At 44.2% G+C, this 22,500-nt stretch overlaps 2 protein-coding genes across 2 annotated transcripts in view; both read left to right on the forward strand.

Moving 5' to 3' along the window:
* LOC105897772 (myomesin-3-like) overlaps window positions 1-18,226 on the forward strand; it is a 23,751-nt gene extending 5,525 nt beyond the window's left edge. Inside the window, exons 3-10 of the mRNA XM_042709204.1 lie at window positions 1,483-1,587; window positions 10,289-10,442; window positions 10,890-11,047; window positions 12,009-12,101; window positions 12,945-13,033; window positions 13,686-13,730; window positions 16,384-16,600; window positions 18,076-18,226. Coding sequence (XP_042565138.1) covers window positions 1,483-1,587; window positions 10,289-10,442; window positions 10,890-11,047; window positions 12,009-12,101; window positions 12,945-13,033; window positions 13,686-13,730; window positions 16,384-16,600; window positions 18,076-18,226 — 1,012 coding nt within the window. The remainder of the gene's footprint in view (window positions 1-1,482; window positions 1,588-10,288; window positions 10,443-10,889; window positions 11,048-12,008; window positions 12,102-12,944; window positions 13,034-13,685; window positions 13,731-16,383; window positions 16,601-18,075) is intronic.
* Window positions 18,227-19,786: 1,560 nt separating this feature from the next.
* The window catches only part of myom3 (myomesin 3), a 20,416-nt gene continuing 17,702 nt past the window's right edge, over window positions 19,787-22,500 (forward strand). The window contains exons 1-3 of the mRNA XM_012824716.2: window positions 19,787-19,791; window positions 20,139-20,300; window positions 21,474-21,673. Of these exons, the coding sequence (XP_012680170.2) occupies window positions 19,787-19,791; window positions 20,139-20,300; window positions 21,474-21,673 (367 nt within the window). The remainder of the gene's footprint in view (window positions 19,792-20,138; window positions 20,301-21,473; window positions 21,674-22,500) is intronic.

The following is a 22,500-nucleotide window of genomic DNA, read 5'->3' on the forward strand; positions in this document are numbered from 1 at the left end:
GGGGTGACAAAGCCCTTTAAAGCTGCCTTGTCAGGTCTGGAGAGTAATTGTTCGCTCCAGCGAAGAAGTCGCTGCCCTCAGGACAAAGCTGCTCCCATTTCCCCTTAACTGTTTGCCAACCTGTTGATCTACATAATTTAATAACGCCACATCAAACGGGATAGAGCGAAAGAAAGGAGGAGAAATTGGATATTTTAAGATGAGGACAAATTTGAATTTATACAATGAGGCTGGTTGGTACTAATCCTTCACCTCTTCTGGCTGGCATCAACCCCACATTTATGGGATCCAAGAGTGCCTTTGTTTGTCTGAAATGGTTTCTGCAGGTGGGCGAGAGCTAACGTATTTGCAAATGATTCTGCCACTGAGTAATCGAAAACAATATTGCCTGTAAATGCAGAGAAATGAGTTTACCATACAGCTGCAGCAGAGTAATGGAATAACACACCTCATTCTACACTGTGCTGCACACACAAACATGCACATACATGTACAATGCAAATATGCCTAAATATGTCTCTTTGCTCAAGAAGGTCAAACATAATGAAAACCTTAACTAGCAACTCAGTTACTCTAGCAAACCATACTAAAACAGTAAATTGTGGAATTGTGGAATAGAAAAACACTGAAACGAAACATACTGAATCAAAATGAAACTGACAGAGCAGTGTTGAAAAATGTTTTTGGTATCATGAGTTTCCCAACAGCATCCATGTCAGAGGTGAAGCCCTGACATGCTGTCTGTGTCTGTGTCGGTGTCGGTGTCGGTGTCGGTGTCTGTGTCGGTGTCGGTGTCGGTGTCTGTGTCTGTGTCTGTGTACAGTATGTGTCTGTCTGTGTCTATTATTGCAATGAAATAATTTAATCCATATTTTGGAAGAAATGTTTTGAACTTTCAATACTACTTGTCATGCCTTTGAATACATACCATAGCTTCACCTACTGGTCACTTCAAGAAAAGCTGATTTTAATAGTACACCATCTGTACACAAACCCCACGTAGTGTTTGACAACAATCTTATTGATAAATAAAAAACATACGAGTTAAACTAAGCAGTGGGACTCTCCCCTTGCAAATGAGTACTCGACACCATTACACAATTCATCATACTCACTCTTAACTGCATTAAATAAATTTGAATGTAAAATGTAACCCATTATAAATAACTTAATTGACTTATAATAAATAACTTATTGCTGAGCTATGCTCTGTTGCTTACTGTATGTTTTATTGATGACTATTTTATTGATCTTATTTGATGCAAAATGACCTTGAGGGTCATGAAAGGAGCCATTACATAAAACTCTTATTATTATTATTGTTTTTTGATGTTGTTTCTTTTTATTATTATTATTATTATTATTATTATTACTGAACCATGGGCATTTTTAGAGACTCAAACACCCATTCTCTCTCTCTCTCTCTCTCTCTCTCTCTCTCTTTCCCTCTCTCTCTGTGTTTATGTGTTTCATGAACTCCAGTGATGAAGAGGCCTCCTACAGTGCCTTCTATCCCATCATACCTGGCGACGTGATGTCCGTCAAGGAGATCCTGACCACCCCCAAGTTCCCCCGCCACCGGACCTGGTACAGTGAGACTCCTCTTCCATCCTCACATGCCCTTAGTCATACTAAGTGGGCACACCATCATCAAGCCAATGGTTAAAGGCAACTTTGATATGTAATGGTCAACGGCACAATGTCAGCTGTTAGCACGTAGCAACGTAGACCTTTTTGTTATAAGAAGTACGGTATGTGATGTAGGTGGAATCCATTTGATGAAGCGCTAACCGATGTCTTTTACGTCACCTTGGTCAACAGTCATCTACATCACAAGAGTGCACACAAACAGAATCCATTTTTAAAATCTCTTCTCAGCACACATCTCTGTGTTCAGTGCTGCTCATGAAAGGAATCCGTGTGGAAGAAATGTGTATAATGTCACACCAGACTGAATGATACGCCTTAGAAGAGGAAGTGAGAGCACACGCAGTAGAGGGAGAGTTAGCGGCTGACAGAGATTAAAGGATGGGTCTCAGCAACAGCTCTAATCTGCTCTGAGCGATATCGCCCTCTACGCCACCATCTGACAAATGCACACAGAAAAGCCCCCATTTGCAAAACAAAGGACTGCCTGCCTGCATGCCTGCCTGCCTGTCTTCCATCCTCTCTCTCTCTCTTCCTCCTTCTCTTGTTCTACCTGTCCCCCCCTTCTCTTTACCACCCACTATTTTCCTCTTCCTCTTTTTCTTGTTCCATTTCTCACTTTACTGCTCTCTCCATTTCTTCCTCTCTCTCTCTCTCTATCTGTCTTTCTGCCTTTTTCTTTCTCTTTCTCCCTCTCTCTTTTCTCCCTATCTCTCTCTGTTCCCCTCGCTGCAACCCAGATGTAATGTTTCCTACTTGATTGTTATTGCTGTGGTTTGCATGCTGCCACTAGCACAAAACACTTAGTCGACACACGTCTGCAGTTATCATTCTTGCCCACACAGGCGCAGCATCCGTGCACAACTCTGCGGAAAAAGTCATAACTCACTGTAAAAGCCCAAAGGATACTCTCTCAAGGATTTACAGAATTGTGTTCCCATGGGCCTGTCACCACACTCATTTGTTATCCATAGCTCGTTGCCATTAGATAAAACTAATCGACCTGTTACTGTAATTTGTTTGTTTACTTGTTTGTTTGCTTGTTTGCTTGTTTATGCATGATGATGTAATACTCAGTTAAATTCAATGCAATTATATTTATTAGGTGCCAATAACAACTACATTGCCCGAACGCCCTAGAGCAATCACTAAGCAATCACTAAGCCTTACTAACTTGACTAAGGTGATTGGGGCAAGGAACCCTGAGCAGAACCTCAGCTGAAAGGGGGGACCCATCTGCTTGTGGCCGATCGGGTAGAGAGACAGATATTGAAAAAGCGGGGTGGGGGGGGGGGGGGGGGGTTGGGGGTGCAAGGACCTGGACCTGCTGACCGCAGACTGCCCACAATGGCTCTGAATCCCTGAGGTCTCTGGAACAGGGGGAAGAAGAATACCCACACACACAGTAGGGAAGGTCAGGGGAGACAGCAGGCTTTAAAGAATGTGGCAGCGTCCAGTGTTGATTTACGTGGCAGTCATGTCTCTCCTGGGTCACCTTGTCCCAGCTCACATGTGTCTATATTCAACACCACACTCTCAGGGGTTTGCATTCCAGGTGCCACTGTGGGTTGTTTTGCCTGGAGGGCCAAAACCACACCACCACAGAAAATTTACATAGACGGTTAACAACAGTTGGGATAGGCGTCGTTGGTTCAGTATTTCTGTACATAATAAACACAGAGATTGTATATTGAGCAAGTGAGAAGATATAAATCATCTAAAAGAATATAAAAAAGGTGACATGAGGAATGAAAAAGCCAGTGTGTGGGGAGGGGAGGGGACGGGATTGGAGGAGAAAGACAGATCGAGAGAAGGAGCTAGATCTGAAAACAACCTGGCAACGGTCTGTTACACAGACATATAAAAACCATGAACTACTTGGACAAACTGCAGACTCAGGCAATTGAAACTGGCAGACCTAGGAAATCATGAACACCGAAGGAAAAAAAGAAATCTATATTGGCAGAAGTGCCAGCAGAAGAACTTCACTTTTCCCCATAGCGGATTGCACTATAATTTAAAGAAACTAGAGAAAAGACTTTTCACTAGATGTGTCCCCAATTACCCCGTGAAGGTACATCGCCCCCGTTACTGTGCAAACACAAACAGTGAATAAGTAGCACAAAATGTCACTCAAAAAAGGATACGCAACAGGTAACCAATACACGCAAAACAACTGCAAACAACTCTCACTCATTCAAATACAAAAACACTTTCACACAAACTGTGCACATAAAAACAAACAAAACAATCAGTTTCTTTTTCCTTTTCTGCAAGGAAGGAATACATAGGCATATGAATGCATTGGAATACATTGTTATATTTTATTTATTATCAATATAGCCACTGTGACAAAGCATTGTGTTGTACGCCGCAGTTCATCATAACTGCATAGCTAACAATGCTACATTGGCTGACTGTGGCTACCATCTGTTACAGAGAGCTTGCAGTTGTAATAAAACTGTGAACGCCTCAATTGACAAATAATATCTGAATCTTCCTCAGGGATCTGTAATACAATACGCCATAAAAATGTTTAACTCACATGAGCTGAAAGCTATTTAGGGAGTAGCATCTGCTAAACAAGTACAAAATAAAAAGATAAATGTTAAATGACAAGATGTTGCAGAAGTTGCAGAAGCTGTTTTCTCTGGACAGGCCTGTGTTCTGTCACATCTGTGCCAACATGGCCCTCTTGGCCTGGCACTGAATGCCAACCTGGCCCTCTTGGCTGGCACTGTGCCAACATGGCCCTCTTGGCCGGCACTGAATGCCAATCCCACTGTCCTTGCCTCTCGTGTATTCACATGCTGGGTCTCAGGGCTGGTGATCCGCGTCTGAGACACCACAACAAGGTAATTTCCTTTTCAAAAACATGTTTATTCCCTCAAGTCCTGTCATCTGTGTGTGTGTGTGTGTGTATGTCTGTCTGTGTGTGTGAGAGAGTGTGTGTGGGGGTGTGTGTGTGTTGACAATGTCACCCAGGTTAATCATGGCTGGATATAATCAGGACGATATGGGACTGAATTGGCACACTTTCACTGAGACCGACGGGTAGGCAGCTTACAGAAATCTGATGGCTTGGGCCTAAGCTCTAGGACTGGCTGTCATTGAAGGACCTTCTTGCTGATAAGAAAAAATAGCGTTCAGGTCTTATACAGTATACAGGTAGGAATTCACAGTTAGGTTATTAGGGCTGATGTCCCTGGCAAGTATAAAGTGAGATAGAGACCTCATGAGGCTTTTGGGTAAATATCTCAGCTGGAAAAACTTCAGTTTCAGATTTCAGTTTGCTATGGTACCTAAGGGAGAAGTAGAATAAAAGAAATGGAGATAAAGATGGAGATAATGCCATACAAGGAATGTTTACTCTGAAAGGAGAGTAGAGTGCAGAGTTCTCAGTATGTGCCAAGGTCCTACGGGCGTCAAGGCCAGACAATCAGCGCTGGAGTTAGAACCTCTTCGTAGTAAGGGGTTGTAAGTCCTGCACCTGACCCCTGTTTTAGACTCAGTGATTTGACTGCTTCACTCTTTACTTCCAAGGCAAGATGTCTGTACTGACGTGTGCAGTAGACAAGTGGCAAAGAAAGCAGCAAAAAGTAGACTTGAAGTAGCTCTACTCTCGAGTAGCTCAACCCAAAGAGCATTTTTATTCTATTATATTTCTCTAACTAAGTCAGATTGAAGGCGTCATTTTCAGTGCTATGCGGCTAATCAGGAGCTCAGTATGCGGTACATTGAGTGCCCATACCGAATTTAATCAAGCTAACTGCCTGTAGCCACTCACTGGTGGCACCCAGCATGAGTGGGACAGGGAGGGCCAGACGGCTGTGACGATTCTCTAACTCCTGAGAAGTAGTCATACTTTCTTCTGTACACTGTGTCCTGAGACACATGAAAATAGTTCTTTTAGTTTTTCTGTCTCTCTGTCTTTCTCTTTTTCACTCCCTACGGTAGTTTTTTGGTTTGTTTGTGTTTGTGTGTGTATGTATCTGTCTATGTGAGCATGCCAGTGCTTGTAAGTGCAAGTGTGTTTGTGTAGCTATAAGTGTGTGTGTGTGTGTGTGTGTGTGTGTGTGTGTGTGTCTGTCTGTCTGTCTGTCTGTCTGTGTGTCCATCATTAGAAAGTGTTTTTTTTCTGTCTCTCTCTCTTTGTCTTTTTCACTCCCTACGGTAGTTTTTGTTTGTTTGTGTTTGTGTGTGTATGTATCTGTCTATGTGAGCATGCCAGTGCTTGTAAGTGCAAGTGTGATTGTGTAGCTATAAGTGTGTGTGTGTGTGTGCATGGACGGATTAAGAAACTACGGGCCCCTGGGCCTGGACGTGTTGAAGCCCCCCCACCCCCCTGCGGAAAAAAAAATGTGTGCGCCCGCAAAACACGCACGCACACACACGCACACACAAACACAACCAATGTGTTGGATTTTACGGTCGAATTAGATACTTTGGCTATTGTATCATCCACCTTTGGTGAGGTGTGCACTGCCCTGCTATTGTTTCTGACATTACATGTGACAGGGCAACAACCGAGTGATTCTTTTCCAAATTGAAACTGATTAAGGCCTACCTGAGGGGCAGCATGGGGCAGGAGAGGCTGAATGGGCTGGCTATCCTGTCCATTGAAAAATCAAATCATGCATCACCACTTTTATGTTTGAAAGGCGTCGTTCGGCAGGTGTAGCCTACTGTGCCTGCTTGTAGGTCTTGACTTTCAGATTCTGCGCCTAAACTAGCTATATCGTATCGTCTCATCACATGATCAAATAGAGACTTGACATTGGACCACAAGATACATATTACCCAGCAATCATCATTGCATATCTGTATATGACAAAAATAACAAAGAAAATAAGAAATTATTCATTTAATTGAATCGGTTTTTTAATAGTTTCTATAGTGTATGTACGATAAGCATATCATTTTGTTATAGATTGCTACTGATGATTTCCCCCTAAAAATGATGAAAACCATGACAGAGACAGGTTTGCCATTTTGAGGGGATATATAGCATAAGATATCCCTCATGATCCCAAAAATGTAATGCTTGATCACTGTTGCATTATACTATCTTTTTCTAACACAGCACAGGTACACTCAATTAAAGCCATTAGCAAATGAATAAAATACACCTTTTTCAACCACAAATAAGAGATACATAACAGCGACTTCACACAGAGGCTCTGGCCTAGGGGCCCCCTGAGCTCATGGGCCCCTGGGCCTGGGCCCGGTAGGCCCATTCGTTAATCCATCCCTGTGTGTGTGTGTGTGTGTGTGTGTGTGTGTGTGTGTGTGTGTGCGTGTGTGCCTGTCTGTCTGTCTGTCTGTCTGTCTGTCTGTCTGTCTGTCTGTCTGTCTGTCTGTGTGTCCATCATTCCACGTGTGTATGTGTCTTTGGTATGCCAGTCTGTCTGCATGTCTCTCTGAGTCTCTCTGTGTGTATTTTTGTCTGTGTTCCCAGACTGCTTTCTACTTTGTGTTTGTGTGAGTGTGCACTGCCAGTCTTCTCTCTCTCTCTCTCTCTCTCTCTCTCTCTAGCTTCAGTCGGTCTCTGGGATTGGACCCCGGCTCCGTCTGTCTCCCGGAGAGAGCCAGGGGAGGCCTGGATCAAAGGCAGCCCCGGCTCCATGGCTCTCTGTGGAGCACTGACAGGGGAAGGGGACCTTAGGGGAGTCGCTGAGTGATCAGACTCTGCTTCGCTTCAAAGCGCATAGCAAATCAAATCAACAAGAGCCTCTGCCGCAAGCCGCGTTCCTGGCAGTCACTGACACACCCTTGCACCAATCAGCAGAGCATCCTGGGTCCTGCGTGAGGGAGCTCACCCAGAGAAAAAATTCTCCCCCAATTTTGACCTGCAAGTCACTTGCCAGCTTGTCAGAAATGACCACCAGAGACTAAATCTACTGTGTCAGGCATATTTGCTTAATTCCGCTATTTAAATAGGACACAAGTATGTACCATGAAGAATGAAAAAAATTATGTTTTTTGTTATGTACATTACATTTACATTCAGTCATTCAGCAGATTCTTTTCTCCAAAGCAACTTATAAGCGAGGCACAATGCAAACACATTTCTGATCCAGGGGGGAAAAACATGAAAGCAAAGAGCCATGAAAAAATACTTTGCAGTTTCATAAGACTTACAGTAAGTGCTAGAAAAGGAAGAGAAGGAGTAAAGAGAGAAGAGTGTTTGCTTTCTTCTGTAATTCAAGTGCAAAGAAGTAACAGAAGAGTTTGGGAGTGATGCTTCAAAGGCAAGGCAGTTCATTCCACCACTGAGGGACCAAAGATGTCAAGAGTCTCTTCTCAGAATGTCTACAAAAAGCCCTGTATTCTTGTTTTGGTCGCATTCTAGCAATCTAGAAATCTAGCTACTGAAAAAGTCATGCAAACTCTTACAAACACCAATAACAGCACAGTTGCCATTGATAATGACTTAAAAGACTTGCTAGCATGCTGACTCATTTTTATAGTTTGCGGTGTCGTGCTGTGAAAGCCTGTTTTGCAACCTTCGGGGGGTGGTCCGATCCAGACCACAGATCTGCAAAGTGCACAGCATATGCAGCTAGTGGGAACAACAGGTGTGTTTATCTGTCCTTCACATGACCTCATACCATTCAAATTAATTAGGAGATGATGCCAGTACTAGTTGCTAACAAAAACAAGCTTCAAAAGTGGCAAATTGTTGCATACTGTCTCTTTAAAGCCTGTGACACACCAGGCCAATGTCGGGCTGTCTGTGAGCATCTGTGGCCTTAGTTTTTGCGGTGTGCCCCACGCCGTTCGCACTAGTCGGATCCCTGTCGGCGGCCTTTCAGCCGACAGCATGTTGAATCGGCGGTGGAAAACATCAGTGAGAGAGACCACTCTGATTGGCTGTTCAGCTCTGGGTGAGTGGACTAATAAGTTCCTTCAATGTTGAGCTGAACAGGAAACAGTCAAAGTTTTTAAATGGGAGGTTTCATTTAAAGCCAGCTTTCAACACAGGTTCGGGAAAGCCCCATGAGCCTGTTGCTGTAGTATCCATAATAGATTTCATCCATTTAGTGTGGTAGCTCCTTATTTTTCGACTCCAACTATTCCTTTCTTCTTCCACAACTAAAAGGCCAAGGGCCGACGAAGCCAGTGCCATTTGCAACATCTTATCAGACATATTCTCGACTAGAAGTGACAACATTACGAAACCATCTGTGGTGAGCGAGAGTGGAGTGAAACAAAGATGCAGAGCGCATGTGCTAGTTGACTGTAGGCTGTAGTCTTTGTGGTGTGTTCAAGTGCAACGCTTTGGCCCAGACACAGACGACCTGAGGCGACGCAACAGTCGGCCTTCATCAACAATCTTCAGTTGGGTGTGTCTCTGGCTTAAAGAGATGTGTGACACCTCCTGTCTGTGGTAATGTTGCCTAAGTCAGGGGAGTGTAGTGCAGACACCACTTACAGGCTGCCACATGAGAATGGCCATTACCAGATCCACTCAGGTCCTTTTTAGCGCCTTATCACAGCAATTGAAACCTGTCTTAGGTCCAGTGTTGGAGCTTTCACCTTGTTAATGCCACTGAGCCAGAGAAACATACGTGTGTGTGTGTGTGTGTGTGTGTGTGTGTGTATGTGTGTGTGTGTGTCCATGTGTGTGCGTGTGTGTACGTGCGTACGTGTGCGTGTATGTGTGTGTGTGTGTGTGCGTGTGTGTGTGTGTGTGAGTGCACATGTGTTTATTACCTGACAGTGTGGATTTAATTCGGTCAGACCGGTGCCACAGACCGCTTCAGGTAAATGGCAAACGGCTAAATGTCAGAGAGCAAGCAGGGAATTCTTAATGGTGTCTGACATAAGGAAAAGTTCAAGTGAGTCCAATCAGCTTCACGTGCCTGTTTGTGAAGTTGGGGCTGGTTGACAGAAAGCATTATAAAGCTGCCGACTGAAAAAAGTGAGGAGTATTTCTATGTAATTGCTCTCTGTTTGGACAATTTATCTCTCTGGTGAAATATCGTAATGACTGGCACAAGAAGCAGGCCGCTCTTTGGCTTCTTTGCTGTTGACTCAGGGAAAACACGACAGACAACTGATACAGAAGACAGGGAAGTCAGAGGGTGTTACACACGGACACAACACAGTGGCTAATGGTAGACAGAGATGCTAATAGAGGGACATTTAAACATAACACAGAGACTTCTAAACACTATCACAATATAGGAACATGATCTAACTCTCAAAAATCGAACATTAAACACAGAATTAACATTAACAGGCACACACACAGAATTATAGGGTGAACTAAATTATTTACACGCAGCTTTCAGCAGGGAAGTGTGCCTCCCCTACATGCTACAATATAAATTTCAATCCTATAATAGCTTGTTTGTGTGCTGCCTATAGATTTTAGCCTCAAGGGAAAATATAGTTACATTTACATACATTTTCCTTTCCTTCAGTTAAGGATCAAATACAACACTTTATTTATAGACAAGATCCCACATAGCATCATATAAATTAATTCATCCCTGTATTTAGATCAAGGTTAATTTTTAGATCTTTGTAAACTATTTTTTTTTCAATTTACATACAACAACTTTATTATAACAGTGTCATAAAAGGACAATAAAATGTCATCTTAGTAAAACTCATCCATCTTGTGGCCAACCAGGGATGCGCTGAAGGACACGATGGATGCAGACCTGGTTCGGGAGAGGGAGAAGTGGACCCTGTTCGGCAACGAGGCCGAGAAGGTGGAGGTCGACGTTATACGGAACCAGCAGCTAATCCGAACGCGAATGGACCGCATGTCTCTACGCCAGGAGGTAGGGTTTGATAAGAGCTGGAGGAGAATTGAAATCCTCTGATCTGATCAAAAACAAAATTACGCAGATTTTTACCATATGAGGTGTGGTACCTCTCTCACATTCGGATTGTTATCATATCATTTGAAGAGCAGATAAACACACCAGTCACTCCCGTTAGCCACCCAGGCTATTTATCATGTCGTTATGTGATCTGATCTTGGTGTAAGAACATCTATGCAAAGAATGTCAAAGATCAGTCAGTCAGAACACAGTTAACAGTTAATCAGTTAACATCCTGGCTTTCATTGTACTCTGTACCCTGATGCCTCTTTAAAAACTGAGCTGTAGTGTAGTTGTAGTGTGCTTGACTTTGCAAACTTCCTCTGAAGTGCAGTATATATGTGCACCCTAACCCCTTGAAAGAGACATACTGTACATAGCCACCCTCTCCTGCCGAATCCCCAGCTGCACGAGAAGAAGATGGTCCACATGAAGTACCTGGACGACCTGAGCAAGAAGACTCCTGACTTCCCCATCCCGCTGCGCCCCCACACCGTGTGGGAGGGCATGGGGGTGAAACTCTCCTGCACCGTTCAAGGCTCGCCCGCCCCCAAGGTCACCTGGTGAGGGACGTCGGCATGCAGCAAACCATCTTTTACACTTGTGTTCACAATGTGGCCTAACCAGTGAGGACACAGAGAGACTGTGTTGGGGTGGGTGTATTTAGTATGTGTGTGTGCGCAGGTGGGTGTATATTGTGTGTGTGTGTGTGTGTGTGTGTGTGTGTGTGTGTATATAATGTGTGTGTGTGTGTGTGTGTGTATATAATGTGTGTGTGTGTGTGTGTGTGTGTGTGTGTGTATATAATGTGTGTGTGTGTGTGTGTGTGTGTGTGTGTGTGTGTGTATTGTGTGTGTGTGTGTGTGTATATAATGTGTGTGTGTGTGTGTGTGTGTGTGTGTGTGTGTGTGTGTGTGTGTGTGTGTGTGTGTGTGCCACGGCCAAGCCAGAGTGGGCAGGTGTACAGCGGCCTCAGTCTTAATGAGCGTTTGCGTGTAGAGAATGGAAAACGAGAGAAATAGAGATAAGTAGTAAGTAGTAAGTAGTAAGTAGCTGCTCTCTGACTGCCTGGGATCATGTCAAGACTTCCTCATTCCAAGACTTCCTCATGACCCTGGCACTTAAGTCAGACCTGTAAGTGTGCACAGCCTGCTTCTGAGGAGAGTCTGACCTGGCCAGACTGAAACAGTGGGGAGACTCTGTTGGCTGGCATAACAGGGTAGGGGAGGGATGTGAGTGGATTGTGTGTGAAGGCAAGGCATACTTCCTCAAATTCATGTGTACAGAATACAGCAAAACATCAAAAGAGAGAGAGAGAGAGAGAGGGTGTGTGTGAGGAGTATATTTATGTGTGTTTGTGCGTGAGTAAGGGTTCAGAGAAATAAAAACCCTTCTCTGTGCTTTTATGATCTTGTATTCCATCTGAGCTGATCCACACTTCCTCTAGCCAGACTTCACACAAGGACTCAGTGTCAGTGCCCTGCTTGTGAGTTCTGCATTTGACGCTTCTGTGTTCTGTGACAGGTACAAAGACGGGATCACTCTGAATGTATCCCACCAGCCCTGGAGATACCACCTGGTCCAAACATTTGGCCTCAACACTTTGGAGATCAGGAGGTGAGAGAGACGCAGGAGACGAGGCTAATGTGAATGCTAACATAATGAAGCTAACGTCAGAGACCCGACCCCATATTTTCAAAACCCATGAAGATTGGTGTTAACATGTTTTAACTTCCAAGGTTTCCACTTCATATTACATTTACATTACATTTAGTCATTTAACAGACGCTTTTATCCAAAGCGACGTACAAAGGAGAAAACAATCAAGCTACGAGCAATAGAGACCTAGTGTAACAATAAATACTACTTTAAGTGGACGAAATCTACACATTTCTACATTTTAGTCATTTAGCAGACGCTTTTATCCAAAGCGACTTACAAGGATGTATACACATTTTACATTTACACTGATGGCACACTGTACATCAGGAGCAATTAGGGGTTCAGTGTCTTGCTCAAGGACGCTTTGACAGGGAATCGAACTAGCAACCTTTTGATTACTAAACGACTTCTCTACCTCCTGTACCACTGTCGCAACAGTTGTCCTCAGGTTTGACTATTCAGTTGTAAAATCATCCTTCATTCTCTACAGCACAACACAATTATCAGCTAAATCAGATAAGATTTCCACATCGGCAGCATCAGCCAACTCCCAGTCATTTGGCTTCTAACCAATCAGAGTAGCACTGGTATCAACAGTGAAGTTTCTGCCAATGTGCTGGAGGCACTCAGTCAGCTGGGAATTGAACACTAGTGTGGCGGAGTAGTAGTTATAGAGATCAATTATCCAAAGCTGGACTCTCTCCATTTTTCATCTCTCTCTCTCTCTCTCTCTCTCTCTCTCTCTCTCTATCTCTCTCCCTCTCTCTCTCTCTCTCTCTCTCTCTCTCCCTTGTTCAGATGCTGTTCTGAGGATGCTGGAGAATATAAGGTGGTGGCAAAGAGCTCCTTGGGAGAAGCTACCACCTTCGCTACTCTCCATGTAAACGGTGAGCTCCTTCCCTCTCATGCTAAACATCAGCCCTGCACATTCAAGTTAAACATCACATAGGTCAAGATTAAATATTACATACATTTGGCATCAACACTCAGCGAGCAATCTGTTCAAAACATGTCACTGTGTGAGCATTTGGGCCCATATGGATTCAGCAAAAGCTGACATGAACCATACACAAGGAGCGTTCAAACATTAATATGCCTCCTCCTATTCTCACTCTGCTGTGAGCTTTCATCTTATATGTCTGTCCCAGCCCCTTTCAAGAGACACTGAAATATTTACACGGTACGATGCTGATAAATTAGTAACCACGAGAACACAATGTAACTCTGCATCTGGCTGAGACATCAATTAATCACGGCGGTGATCTACTTTAGGGGACATGAGATAAAATCAAGGCCAGCTAATGGAGCCTCTCCATTGTATTTTTGCACCATCAGCACAAGAGAGTTACAAAGCGTCATAATTAAAGTGCTCAATAGAACCACCGCTAATGCCTTCTGCCCGCTACGGATGGAGCTCAAAGTCCAGCTACTGCTTCTGGGCCTGTCATATTTCAATATGATGAAGACCAATGACAGAATGACTCTTTCTTTCTTTCTTTCTTTCTCTCTTTCTTTCTTTCTGATTGTCTGTCCCTACAGCCTATGAAGGATTGCAGTCTGGACTGGAGATTACGCAGATCCCAGGTAAGTGCCACACACTGTCCTCCGGCACTAATAACCTTTTTGAAGCCTTTTGAAGTTTTTCGCCTCCTCACGGTGATGGACAAGAAAGACCTCTGGGGCCTTGAGGAGAGGAAGAATGGGAATGGTGAACTCATAACAAATAGCAAACTCATTCATATTCAATTACAGGAGCATATGTACAATGACGGTTACAGACGAAGGCTTACAGAACCAGCGCTACATTGGAAAGCTAGAATATACAGTGGGGAAAATAAGTATTTGAACCCCTGCCGATTTCGCAAGTTTGACCACTTGCAAAGAAATGTGTGATCTATAATTGTAATAGTAGGTGTATTTTAACAGTGAGAAACAGAATATCAACAAAAAAATCCAGAAAACTGCATTTTATAACATTTATGACTTAATTTGCATTTGATGCAGAAAATAAGTATTTGAACCCCTAGCAAAACATGACTTAGTACTTGGTGGAATAACCCTTGTTGGCAAGCACAGACGTCAGACTTTTCTTATAGTTGGTCACCAGGTTTACACACATCTCAGGAGGGATTTTGGTCCACTCCTCTTTGCAGATCCTCTCCAAATCCTTAAGGTTGCGTTTTCAATGGGAGGGAATGAGGGAATGAGGTTCAAGCCCAATATTCCACGTTACATGGCCCCATCCATAGTCCCCTCGATGCAGTGGAGTCGTCCTGTACCCTTGGCAGAGAAACAGCCCCAAAGCATAATGTTTCCACCTCCATGCTTGACGGTGGGGATGGTGTCATATTTAGCATTCTTCCCCTCCAAACGCGGCAAGTCGAGTTGATGCCAAAGAGCTTGATTTTGCTCTCATCTGACCACATCCTGTCTCCCAATCCTCCATAGAATCATTTAAGTGTTCATTGGCAAACTTCAGACGGCCCTGTACATGTGCTTCCTTGAGCAGGGGGACCTTGCGAGTGCTGCAGTACTTCAAACCATTACGGCGTAGTGTGTTGCCAATGGTTTTCTTGGTGACTGTGGTCCCAGCTGCCTTGAGATCATTCACAAGCTCCCCCTGTGTAGTTCTGGGGTTATTCTGCACCTTTCGGATGATCACCGATACCGCACGAGGGGATATCTTGCATGGAGCCCCAGACCTAGAGCGATTGACAGTTGTTTTGTGTTGCTTCCATTAACGAATAATCGCACCAATAGTTGTCTGCTTCTCACCAAGCTGCTTGCCGATGGTTTTGTAACCCATTCCAGCCTTGTGCAGGTCTACAATCTTATCTCTGACGTCCTTGGTCAACTCTTTGGTCTTGCCCATGGTGGTGAGGTTGAAGGTGTGAAGTATGATTCTTTGGACAGGTTTCTTTTATACACGTCACCAGTTGAGATCAGGTGTACCTTGTTAGGCCTAATGAGGACTAATCTGTGTGCTTCTTGGGCACATAACTGGTCATTGGGAGCCAGAATTCTTGCTGTTTGCTTGGGGGTTCAAATACTTATTTTCTGCATCAAATACAAATAAAGTCATAAATGTTATAAGATGCAGTTTTCTGGATTTGTTTGTTCTATTTCTCACTGTTAAAATACACCTACCATTACAATTATAGATCACACATTTCTTTGCAAGTGGCCAAACTTGCGAAATCGGCAGGGGTTCAAATACTTATTTTCCCCACTGTATCTAATGTACAGAACCGGTAGTACATGGAAGGCTGGAACACATCTAACATAGAGAACCAGTGGGAAACGAAGAGGCCATTAATCCAGACCAGGAGCATGAGTTTCGCTTGAGCGAGCACATCTATAAGACTGTGCTACTGAATGTCACAAGCAGTTCTTACTTTAGATAAATGTTTTCCATTTCCCATTTTCAGATTTTCCCTCTTCTGCAACCGCACATCACTAAATCTCTCTTTTTTGACAGCGAGATGAGATGTAGTGAGCTCTTTCATTCTATATGACTTACACGTATGTGAAATAGTGGGTTGGTTGCTCATTATCCTTACATGAGACCATGAGCATCTAATGCCCATTCCCACCAGAAAGCAGATGAAATTTCTAGATGAAATAAATGCAATGGTGCAATTCCCCCATATTAAAATTATTACCACTGTGGCTACATGCCGTGAACAATCACATGTACTTTTTAAATGAGTGTCAGTAAAAGCTGCTTGTTCTTGTAGTGCCAGCTGATAACGTGATGCAGAGGCATGTCAGGGACTGTTTCTGCTCCAGTTTTGCCGCACAATCACTATTTCCTCTGCCATCTGGCTGGAATTCAGTCAACAGAAAAGGGCTCGCTAGAAGAATAGCAGATCAGGAATCGTGCCTTTTCAGAAATGCCATGGCTCTGTTTGAGGTTTCATGGTATTGTCTGTCTCATTCCCCATCAGTCTAATGTTTGTCCTTCTAGATTGCACTATTTCTTTTCTTTGTGGTTCTCCTTCTTTTGGCAGTAAGTGCACACGCTTTTGTAATGTTGTTTACCTGAATTGCTTTCCCTCCTGAGTGCCACACAGAAAAAAAAATCCTGTTGGTGTATTTCACCACTGAGGTTTCCAGGTGCACAAGCTTGTCTCTGTGACAGAAAGCTTTTGAGGTTTCATCTGTGGTCCATATTGCCGTAGACGGGTATCCCTGGTCTGTGTGGCTGATGTACGACTCACTTCCATTTCTGCTGTAGCTCTGGTTCTGGAGCAGGAGGCACTGTTTGGGTCGACCTTTGCCCCGACCTTCGTGAAGGAAGGGGAGACTCTCACTCTGCGCTGCAGCTTCACTGAGCCACTGCTGCCCTTCCAACAAGATGTGACCTGGTTCAGAGACGGTGAGGCTTGGCCTGTGTGTGTGTGTATGTGTGTGTGTGTGTGTGTGTGTTTGTGTAGGGTGTGTGTGTATGTGTGCCTTGCAGGATGGGGAGGTGGAGGTGCATTTGTGAAAACTATTACTGCCCTTCCAACATGACGTGGCCTGGTTCAGAGTGTTTGTTTGTGTGTGTGTGTGTGTGTGTGGGTGTGTGTGTGTGTGTGTGTGTGTGTGTAGGGTGTGTGTGTGTATGTGTGCCTTGGAGGATGGGGAGGTGGATGCATTTGTGAAAACTATTAATGCCCTTCCAACATGACGTGGCCTGGTTCAGAGTGTTCAGTGTGTGTACGTGTGCAACTGCATGTGTGTAGCCTTCTTTAGTGTGTGTAGGCGTAAGTATGCGTGGGGGCATGATTTCAAACTGTTCACACACTCAAAAACATTTTTATATGTGAGTTGAAGTGACTCTTAGCATAAATGTTTGCCTTGTGAAGAACATCCTGCTCTCAATGAATATTATGTTTATTCCTGTTCTGTCCCAGATTAAGGGTCAGAGGTTGTGGCCCTTCCTGTTCTAGATCCTTCATCTGGCTCATTTACCCTCACTCACTTATCCATAGCAGAATCTATTTGAACCAATCACCTATTTAACGTTTGAGAGTTTTAAAGTTCAGCAGTAAAGTTTCAGTGTTAGAGATGTACAGAGAACTAATCTTTTGACAGACTAGAATGGTTCAGAAAACATGACATAGTGAAAGTAAAAACATGACATATTTCATATTAAAGGTTAGGTGTGTAGTTATTTACTGTCATCTAGTGGTGAGGTTGCTTATTTGCAACCAGCTGAATGCCCTTCCCTTTGTGTGTGAGTACCTACGGTGGCAGTCAAATGCCATAACAACGCAAAAAGCCCTATCTCGAGCCAGTGTTTTGGTTTGTTCATTCTGGGCTACTGTAGAAACATGGCGACGCTACAGTTCAAACTCCGTGGAGGACCTGCTCCCTAGATACGATCTCTAACTCATTCTAGCCTAACATAAACACAACAAATCGTGGTTACAGGTAATTATACACTAATGGAAACATAATTATGAATACTATATTCCATTGCTACTAAGAGGTGCCAGTAAAACCTACACACTGTGCCTTTAACAGTTTGGATCTGGTCAATCTTATTCTAAGAAACCTATAGTGCAGCTTCTATTCATGTCCTCATCACTTCTGGTCTCTTTATTCCTTTCTCTTGTTTCCTTCTCTCACCTCTTCCCTCCTCTCTTCTCTCCCACTACTCTTAACTCCTTCTCTCTCATCTTCCTTCCTCTCTCTCCTTCTCACCCCCCTTCTCCCATCTCTCCTCTTCCCTCCTTTCTTCTCTCCTTCTCTCTCTTCTTCCCTCCTCTCCCCCTACATATATCTCCTCTCTCCTTCTCTCTCTTCTTCCCCCCTCTCCCCCTACAAATCTGTCCTCTTTCCTTCTCTCTCCTTCCTCTCTTCTCACCCCCTTTTCTTCTCTACTTCTCTCTCCTCTCCTCTATTCTTCTTTGTCTTCAGGCGTCCCCTTGAGAGCCTCTAGTCGTCTGGAGGTGCAGACAGCCCTCCGCTCCAGCTCTCTCTCTCTGAGGACCATCCAGAAGGAGCATGAGGGCCTGTACAAAGTCCGCCTGCGCACCTGGGAAAGTTACACCGAACACAGCGCCTACATCTATGTCCGAGGTCAGAGCTGAGAGAATGTACTTCTTTGGCAACTAGTACTGGCTATTTCTATTTTTGTGTGAATGTTTTAGATGTTTTTCAAACATTGTGAAAATGAGCAGGAAGGTCTCGCATAACTGGGACACAAACAAGGCTGCTGCAGACCCCAAGGAAATGTTTATGGCTGGCATATAATGGTCTCTAAATATAGACTGTCCCAAAAATGTCCTGAAATGAAAGGCAGTGACAAGAATTAACACAAACTCTATCTTAATGATACTGAGTCTTAATATGACGATGTATGCTCACTCTTGGGTACACAGGCTTGGCTGAAGAGTAGTCTCAGTAATATTACCCCAGAAGTTAAAGCCAAACGCTGTTTTACTTACTTCTTCAAAACTCAACTGGGCTTCGAAGGGCGGCCATTTGCAGTGATTCGATTTTTGTGTGTAGCTGAAGCAGCACAGCCCAAACAGAGTGAAAGTTTAGAGACAGTAGCCATGGACTTGCCCGTCTTATTAAGGTGTGTGGCTGCTACCTCCATCCACATGCAGTTCATTAACCCCTGCAGTGTGTAGGAGTGTGTCTGTCACCCCAAAGTATCAAAATTATCATTGCAGATTTGCCAGGTAAAGTGCACAGACTCAGTGTTGGTGGCCTAGACCTGCTCTACATGCCTTTCAAGAGTACTTTGCCTTGACTTGTCAGTGGCAATTAGTGACTTTAAAAGAGTAGTACAGCAGAGAGGCAGTAGAGTCAAAGCCTGGAAAAGACTGAATACTGGCTGAATTACTTTTATTTTGCTTTGTCATGGCCACTCTCTCTCTCTCTCTCTCTCTCTCTCTCTCACACACACTCTCTCCCCCTCCCTCTCAAGAATGTTTACCTTTCCTGTTGATGTAGTCCGTGGAGTTGGAGGATGGCTGCTTAATATTGATGTGGCATTCCGTGAGCCCGATGAAAGCTCAAAACTAGATCCATGGCCTCGGGCTCCGTAAAAGGTAGCTTAATGTATTTTGGACCCAGGTGGATGGCGATCGCCTTGCATACCTGCCTAACAATGATGGACACTGTCGACCGCGATATGCCGAAGGCGTTAGCATTTTTCCGTAGTCTTCCCTCATCGCTTAAATAGTACAGCGTTAACGCAACCTTTTTAACCGTTTCAATCGGTGCCCTCATGTTGGTCGATTGTCCTCCAATATACGGGCAAAGTTCTTCGCTCAGGGCGAAGAGCGATGCTCTGGACATGCGGAAGTTCTCAATCCATTCACTGCCCACGACAACGGCATCGATAAAATTGTTCCACCAGCTGCTGGTTCTCCCAGGTCTTACCCAAAACTGTCTTCTGTTTGCCCTTCTGGTTGCTCCCTGCGGTTCATTTAAAGCCAGCATGCGGTTGTTCACCGTCGTTTGCTCCTCTACAACGTAGGTGAAGAGGTCACAATATTGTCGTAGTAAGCTTTGTAGACTTATTAGCAGATTCAGCATGTACACAAACCTGGAGTCCGCCATCGTTGTCGTTGTTATGAAGTGACGCAGTGGGGTTTCTAAGGGTTCAGCCTGAGGTTGCGAGGCGATCACGTGGGGCAATGACGTCATCAGATTAGAAAGGGTTGGGGATCGGCGTGCACACGAACACCAACCCGCGGACCCGATTCGAAAGAGTGCGGATTCAGTGTGCGGATTCAGTGGGTCCGTGTAGACGAAAGGTCGATCCGGAGACATTTCTCTCCGGATTCAGGCAAACTAGTCTCCGTGTAAACGGCACATCAGTTGTTCTCTCTCTGTCTTATTATCTTTCCCTTCCCCCTCCTTTCTCTCTTTCTCTTCCCCTTTCTCTGTCTCTCTCTCTCTTGGTCCCTCTCTGTCCACTCCCTTTGTTTACCTCCTCTCTCTCTCCCCATCTCTCCATCCTTTGTCTCTTCTCACTGCCTCAAACAGTTTGCCCCTCTCTCCCACAGATGGATCAGCTGCGGTACCTGGGGGCCCTGGCTCCCCTCTGCAGGTGGAGGTGTCTGACGTGAACAAGGACTACGTCTTCCTGCGCTGGCAGCCCCCCAGTGCAGACGGAGCCACGGCGGTACAGGGCTACTACATAGAGAGGTATGGAAACCAAGTACCACCATTAAAATATTGTGCTGTGCAGTGGGTTAGTGAAGCATGTTCTATGTAAGGGATTTTAAGTGACTCCCAGCATGCTGTGCGGTTAAAAGAGAGCCAGTGTTCTGTTTAAGTGTAAATGTTCTTATTTAGAATGTTGCTCGTGCCTGCCTTTTGTGTCCAGTGTTAGCTTGTATGACTGTTATCATTTTGTCCACGTTTTCTGTTGTAATGCCCTTTGTGTTAGCCCCTGTGTTAGATAGCGTTATCTGTACACCGTCAGTGTGTTTGTTGTGTCAAAGTTAGACCTGCCTCCCATTTCTCTCAGTGAGTAACAGCAATTCAGCCCGTGTGCTTTTCAAAATAAAAGGTACGACTTTCGCTAATGTCTTCTTCAAAGAAACCACTGACGCAATGGGTGAGGGAGGGGGTGTAGACCAGCATCTGCATAATCAAATGTAATTAGGGGAATCAGCATTAATTTAGCCATTTGGTGTGAATCTGAGGGGGAGGTGAATGTGATATGGATCAAGACAGGGTCATTGTCCTTGTGTGTGTTTACACAGTAACAGTGCTATTAATGTGTCCTCTTATTACAAATACGCAAAATGAAAGTTTTATAAAGAAGATATCACCTTGCTGAGGCAGTGGCGAAGCATTTAATTTGGCTGTCTCCTAGCAACCAAGGGAACACCGTTGGCGAAGTTACCAGCATTTGTTTACCTTGTCTTTGTTTGTTCTGTGAGTAAATGTTGACTTGATGACTGCCTCTTTCGCCCTTATTCAGTGAGTGTTCTATCCTCGTGTTTCGAGGATTGCTCAGAATGTATTAAGGATGTTACTGCTACATTCATTTATACTTATATATATATATATATATATACCATGTAAAGTAACAGACTTACATTGCCTACATAGATAGGAATGTTTTCCCCAGAAGCTCTCCAGTTACATCAGAGAGAGAGATAGTCTTTTCAGCATTTACTCTAACCTCACTTTTCTCAAAAGCATTCAGCTCTGCTGCTGGCTGCCATGGCTTGATTTTCCTTTCCTTAACTATGAACTATGTTCATAAGTAATTCATAATTTTCCCTCCCAAAAGATCTTTTTCTTTTCTGCTCGAATTCACTTTAAATTGTTTTGTTTCTCCTTCCTGGCCTGTGTTGTGTGTGTGAGGTGTGACATTGGTGCTGGGCAGTGGGTGCGCTGTAATGAGCTCCTCCAGAAGGCCTGTTACTACCCTGTGACGGGCCTACAGGACAGCACCATGTATCAGTTCCGTGTGTGTGCTGTCAACCAGGCCGGGGCGGGCCGTCCTTCCAAAGCCACTGAGCCTGTGCTCACCTTTGACCCCAACGAGGCCAGCAGGACTATGGGTAAATCATTCTGAAGACTGGAGTGTGTGTGTGTGTGTGTGTGTGTGTGGACAATATGTGTGTTCCGTGAGTTAATGAAAATGGACAAAAATAAACTCACTAACTGCACCTGAGGTATCTGATGCAGTGGTCACTGTCACTGTGGAAGCTACTGCCTGCCACAATGGATCACAACACACACTCCAAAATACAACAGCAAGGAATGTTATCCTCAGTATTAAATAGATGGAGATAAAGCATAGTTGGGCTGGACTAAGGATGCAGGGAAAGCTGATGTCTCTTGACTTTGCTGACCCTTCCGTGTTGTATTGTATGTATAGAAATTATGCCATAGGGGAGGATATTCTCTGCTTCACGGTTTAGGCCAGACTACAGGTGCAACCAACCAAATATTTATCTTTGGCAGCCTTGAGCAGGTTTGCAAACTATCAATTAGTGGATCACGACTGGAAAACCTAACTAATTAAAAATCTAGGCAGCTGACAAAATTCCAGGCAGCGTTGCTGTGTGGCTCAGGCAATGTTTTCTGTACCCAATTCAAAAGTTGAATTTCACCTCTGAAAACACTTGAATCGCTGTGTGTCTGTGTGTCTGTGTGTGTGTCTGTGTGTGTTTGTGTGTCTGTGTCTGTGTATGTGTATGTGTATGTGTGTCTGACGTGATTTGCTAACCTGAAATGCTCTGGTACCCGAGAAGATATCATCACAGAGATATCACTGAGTTGTGTACATCATAGTAACTGAGATGTTCAGTTCTGTATGTTATTGTTAGCAGAGATACGATCTAAGTTTGTTTATATGATACTGCTACTATTACTTTCACTGCAA

Source organism: Clupea harengus, chromosome 11, assembly GCF_900700415.2.
Source record: "Clupea harengus chromosome 11, Ch_v2.0.2, whole genome shotgun sequence".
Taxonomy (NCBI): domain Eukaryota; kingdom Metazoa; phylum Chordata; class Actinopteri; order Clupeiformes; family Clupeidae; genus Clupea; species Clupea harengus.